We start from the raw sequence: 5,831 nt of genomic DNA, 5'->3' as shown, positions 1-5,831 counted from the left end.
CTGCTGTTATATGTTAGGTTTCTGATGTGTTCCCTGCTAGATCAGCTACTTCTAGGTGTGACCCGAAGGATGGGAAATTGGAGCTGTTGTCTGCTACTTGCTCGGAAACGGTGCGTTTCTCCATGGTAACCAGCAGGAACCCAAGTGCTACGCAGTGAGCGCCAGATCCTGTTTTCAGACAGATGAGCTGAGCACCATGTACTGTAGTAACCCCCCTCCACAAAACAAAAAGAAAAATTAAAACAAATCGAAACGTCCCTGTGTTTTTAAAGAGCACCATATGGATCTGCACAGAGGAACACGGCTGCAACACCGCACTGCTAGAGGAACAGCGATGTCGTGGTCAAAGACTTCCTTTCCTTTGCTGCATAGCTTTTGTTCTCCTGAAGCCTCTCCTCCTCCTCCTTTGTTTTCCGCTCCCCCTCGAAAAAAAAGTACCTTTCCACCAAAACGGTTTCACCTCCTAGAGGCACGTTCGTTGCCCCGGTCGCGGGTGCCGTGCCCGTGCTGGCGGCAGGTTCGGCAACACTGCACGTTGACCGTCGGGAGGTGGCACCTTCCCAGAACCCGCAGGGTCTGGCAGAAACCGAACGTCAGGCGGTCGCGCTCGCAGACAAAGCCTGAAGGGGAGAAAGCACAGAGGCGGGGAGGAAAACCCCATTAACATCAGTGCCAATACCTGTGTTTGGGCAACAGCAGAGAGAACAAAGATGGGTTCAGCCCAGAAACCAGAGTTGCCTTTTCTCCCGGTGCTGGACATGGGGGAACAACTGTGCAAACTTCAGGTGATAAATAAATGCTAACCAGTTTTGCCAGCGTCCCTAATGAAAGGCTGGTGAGCCAGGAGATAACGAGGTGATTGCCAGTGGCAGCACGGGGTGGGCTTCATCCAGACCGTCTTCTCCAGGCCGGAGCCCTAGGTCCCATGTAAAAGCCGTACCAATGACTCTCTGTGCAGGGGCCTCGCCTAACTCTTCTCTTCTAAACTTCCCAGCAAAAGATCAAGTCAATCCTAGGCACATGGCACTGTGCAGCATTATGAATGCAAGTAATGTCTCTTAGTAGGCAAATTCACCCACATACTCTCAGCTAAACCCCTTAGTATGGATGCTGTCTGCAGAGCACCTGTCCCAGCAGTAGGTAGCACTCACAAGAGAGCTTAGTGCATCCTTGAGACTCTTACAGCGGCTCCATGAAATAACTGCTTGCCTTGTAAGGACCATCAGTCACTGGGCTGGGTCTTCCATCACAGGAACCATCCCTGACCCCGGAATCGCAAACCCCCGATTTTTAACTATAATCCTCCGGTCTTCTAGCCCTCTGTTAAACCCAGGTGGCTCCTCAGACTCTTGTTTCAGTCCCGGACCAGCTGCTCACAAATGCGAGGAGCATCCCCCGCTGTGCTTGTGTGCAAATGCTCTGCCTGCCTCTGTCAGAAAAGTCGGTTTTTGCCACTCAGGAATCAAGCTATCAGCTCAGTGAGCAGGGCAGCCTGGGAAATCACCCCAGACCAGGCAGACTGATGTCCCTCCTGGGGACTTAGAATATACTCATGGAATCAGACAAGGAGGGTTGAAGGGACGTCAGGGGGTCACATCTAGTCCAACCCCAGCCCCAACTACAGCATCCCAGACAAGGCTTTGTCTACTTGGGTCTTAAACACCTCCAAGGATGGAGATCCCACTGCTTCTCTAGGTGACCTGTTCCAGTGCCTCACCACCCTCCTAGTGACAGAGTTTTTCCTACTATCCAGCCTTAACTTGCCTTGCTGCAGCTTGAGCCCATTGCTCCTTGTCCTGCCATCTGCCACCGCTGAGGACAGCCCAGCTCCGTCCTCTTTGCAGCCCCCCTGCGGGGAGGTGAAGGCTGCTATTCAATCCCCCTTGGTTTTCTCTTCTCCACACTAAATCAGCCCCACAACCATTTTTGTTGCCCTCCACTACCCTCTTTGTAACAAGGCCACACTGTTGGCTCATATTCAGTTTATTTCCATTCCCCAGCACAAGAACAAGCATACTCCTTTCCACAGCCGTGTTGGGAGGGTAACACTAGGTTTACCAAACAGATTTTGACCTCAGCATTCCCATTTCAGAACCCAAATTAGTCCAAAATATTTCAAAAGTGACGAGCATCCCTGATGAGTTCTAGATGCTTTAAAAAACTTTCAGGCCACTTACCTGGAAGTATAAGATAAGGCCCCTGAGCTGAAAAATCTTTACCTGAGAGTTCATTAAGTGACATATTGCAAGGGTTTCTGTTATTCAGGGCAGTTCGGCTGCTCAGAGGTACTGGGGCCTGCTTTGTTTCTTGCACGGGTTTGAACTTGTGGTCTGATCCCGTGAACTTTTGCCACTGGCTTCTCTAGGAGCAAGATCAGCCCTTTAGATCCAGGGGAAGCTGTTGTACTGATAGCAACGGAGACCGGAGCCCCTTGCTGCCAAACAGAACAGGTGCAGAACCAACAGCAGCATTTCAGCCCCTTCCAGGGAGGCCAAGTCATTCCCTTCTTGTATCCCTGGGACCAGCGATATGCGAACCATCTTCATTTTGCCAGAGTTTGCTTTCATTTTTCAAAGCTGTCCCTGCTGTTCAGGGTTCATGATAGAGACAGCGGGCCAATGACATCCTAACAGTGCAGATAATTCATAGGGGCGCACCGATAGAGGTTTTTTGGGCCAATACTGATGGCCGATTTTTAACGAGTCGTATCGGCCGATACCGATCCAGTGTCCAGGGTCCTATTGCAAACAGCGTGGGAATCCTGGCTGACTGCTGCCCTGCTCTTCCACCCAGATCTTTAATCCTCTTGGAGACGCCTCTTTTTGTTTTTCATTCCCACCTATTTAACATCGGTGACTAATGAACATTATGGAGTGCCTGAGCGCCAACTGAGGCCAGCTGGACCCATCTCTCTTTTCTTTTCTCTTCTGTTACTCATCACTTGCTAAGCCGGGTTAGAGGGACATGCCTGAGAGGAAGCAGGCTGTGGGGAAACCTGAGGTCATGCCTTTTGCGGAGTAGTAAATGACTGGCAACCCTGTCGAGGTGAAATGGTCTTACCTGCGTATGTGACTCAGGTAATGGCACTGGCTTGTGCGTTCGGATGGAGAGTTTTGAAGTGTTTTTAACCCTGCCGTTCAAATGCTCTGCTCCCATCTCCATAATCAGCCTTTTCTTTCAGGAGAAGGGGTGGAGTGCTGCCGGCTGAAGTGTGGCAAAACTTTGAGGCTTTGAAGAAATTAGGGTTACCTTGAAACGCACCCCTGCCTCGCAGCACTTGGAAACCTGCACTGCACTGCACCTGGTGCAAGCACACGGCTGTGCTCTAGTACTGGCTGCAAGCGGCACAACCCCTTTGCTTTTGAAAGCCCGGTGAAGAAGCCACTTCCCCATGGGACTTCTGGCTTTAAAGGGTGAAGTCCCATGGGGAGAGCAGGCAGATATTCTGCTTCACAAGGAGTTCATTTGGCAAGGGGCTATTGTTAAAGGCTAAACATGCAGTATCACAGTCTTAGGTGGCAACAAAAGGCCAAGACCCAGTGGCTTGGATTTGAAGCTAGACAAATTCACAATGGAAATCTGGTGTGAAAGGGTAACAGGGAGGGGCATTAACCATTCAAAGATGGCACTGTGAATAGGAGCCATTCTCCTCCACCGGCCTCTTTCAACCCAGACCGCTGCCCTCTCTCTAAAAGATTTGATCCTGCCCAAGCAGGAGTTACTGTTACGCTAGAGCTCAGGCCATAGGATCCTAATCGTCCCTTCTCACCTTAAAACCTATCACACGGCGCACAATGAAGGAGCAAATCACAAGTGTCTTGTCCCCCTTTCTGCGAGAGCCCAGCGTCTGCTGAGATAACTGTTCCCCGCGGAGAGTCCATCAAAGGTGCAGTTATTCTGTCTGCAGGAATCACTGTGATGCGCTCACAGTCTGGTGGGATTAGACACTGAATACTAACCCGATCTGTTAAAGCGATGCTAAAATGATGCTCAAGGCCGAGGAAATTCGGAGCGGGGACCAAGGGAGAGGACTGAAGTGTTCCCGGGCCAGATGAGCAGCTCCGTGCAGGCGTGGGTGCCGTCCCCCTCCAAGGTCAGCTCTGTGAGAAGCATCCTTGCAAGGGAGATACCGGCTGTCCCGGGACACACGGTGGGAACAGGCCTGCTGTTCTGCAGCATTCGGGGGCTTGGTACAAGGGCAGAAAGGGACTCCGGGTATTTTGTGCAGAGGCTTGTCTATGCTGTGTCAGCAGTGAGTGCCAGAGAAGATGCAGCTGAACACACCCCAGCCACCCGGATCCCTGGACACGTACCAGAGCCAGAGGTTTCCCCCGAGGTGGTCCCAGATGCATTCCCGGCACCCGGAGACCCCTGGCTTGAAAGCAGCTGCATGGGCGACCCTCTGGCTCTGATGCACGTCAGCCGGATTGAATGGGCTCCGTCCTGGCCTCCCCAGGCTGTGCTCCTGACACAGCATGGACAAGCCCTCGCAGTCCAGCCCTTTGCGTCTGGGCTCACGGCAGGGAGCAGACCTCTCGGTACAGTCCTGAGACAGTTCGTGCACTAAATGAGACGAAGTCCCTGAAACAAAATCCCACCTCCGCTTCACACAGCCAGGCTCAGCCCAGCGGAGCAGCTCCGTTTTGGAGGCGTTCGAAGGGATCCCACGACTCTGCTGATGAGGCTGGAAAGCGTAACGGGGGAAGCCGGGTTCTGGCTGGGGGGCACTCCCTTCAAGTAGATCCCCCGAGGGCAGGGACAGCAGGGGTGGGGTGTTTGAATAGCCCCACGCCAGCAAGGCAGCAAAATGAGCTGTGAGATAATGGGTGGCATTTAGGGGCTTAGTCTATTTTAAACAGTTTTTTCAAGGCACAAAGAATTTTTGCCGTTCAGGAAGAGCTGTTGTGGGGGGAGCAAGGAAGGGAGAGGAAATATCTCCATTGGAATAGAAAAGGCATTAAAAAAGGCTAGTGGCTTTTGCTAGGGAACGGCTGGGAGGCGAAGGGTGGGAGCGGGTGTCCGAAATGGGAGAAGCCGGCTCTGGTTTGGCGTCTCGCAGCAGTCGTTGCATTAACCACTGACGGCTACATTTTCTCTCACGGGAAATGGGGCTTTGGCCTGTCCCTGCACCAAAGCTTTGGTCCATGGAGCTGATACCCCATGAAGTGACGGTCAGTGCCCAGCGTCCCTCCGACTCGGTCCCCAAGAGCCTCTCAAAGAGGGATGACCAACAAAGTGTCGCCATTTCGCTGTTCAGACCGATCCAGGCCGGAGGCAGTCCAGGTGTCCCGGGCTGTTGCCACCACCCAGCAGGCTCAGCCGGGGGCAAGGGGCTCACTTATCGTTTTCTAACAGAGATGCCATTTCCCTCAGTCAGTTTTGGGGTGGGAGAGCGCCGGGAAAAGCATCACTAGACAGAGATGATGCAGCTTAATGGTATTTAAAACAATCACAAAAAGAGACAGGAGTACACTTTTGCTTTTACCAAAAGTTGGTTGCCTTCGTCTTGACAGCAAGAAGGATGCAACCAGCCAGCCCAGGACACTTGTTACTAGCAATCCCGTAACCTCAGGCTGCCTATACGCGTGCTCGGGGATGGGCGTTATAATTAGACTCCATTAATCGAGTCTGCTCTGACGTGCTCTAACTGGAACGAGGGGATGGGCGTTATAATTAGACTCCATTAATTGAGTCTGCTCTGACGTGCTCTAACTGGAACGTGAGCGAGCACATCTGTCGGCACCCTCACTTCCTGCCATTGCTGCCTGCAAAGATGGACGTAGCAATGGGGATTGGGATTTTGCGGCAGGGGGGAGCAGACGCCCCGGTTT

At 52.4% G+C, this 5,831-nt stretch overlaps 1 protein-coding gene across 1 annotated transcript in view; it reads right to left on the bottom strand.

Annotated features, from left to right (window-relative positions):
- Window positions 1-6: 6 nt before the first annotated feature.
- The window catches only part of LOC102385562 (A disintegrin and metalloproteinase with thrombospondin motifs 7-like), a 53,877-nt gene continuing 48,052 nt past the window's right edge, over window positions 7-5,831 (bottom strand). The window contains exon 8 of the mRNA XM_006036691.3: window positions 7-620. Coding sequence (XP_006036753.3) covers window positions 457-620 — 164 coding nt within the window. The 3' untranslated portion in view covers window positions 7-456. The remainder of the gene's footprint in view (window positions 621-5,831) is intronic.

Source organism: Alligator sinensis, unplaced genomic scaffold, assembly GCF_000455745.1.
Source record: "Alligator sinensis unplaced genomic scaffold, ASM45574v1 scaffold997_1, whole genome shotgun sequence".
In the NCBI taxonomy this organism is placed as follows: domain Eukaryota; kingdom Metazoa; phylum Chordata; order Crocodylia; family Alligatoridae; genus Alligator; species Alligator sinensis.
This window is presented reverse-complemented; position numbering and strand designations above follow the sequence as displayed.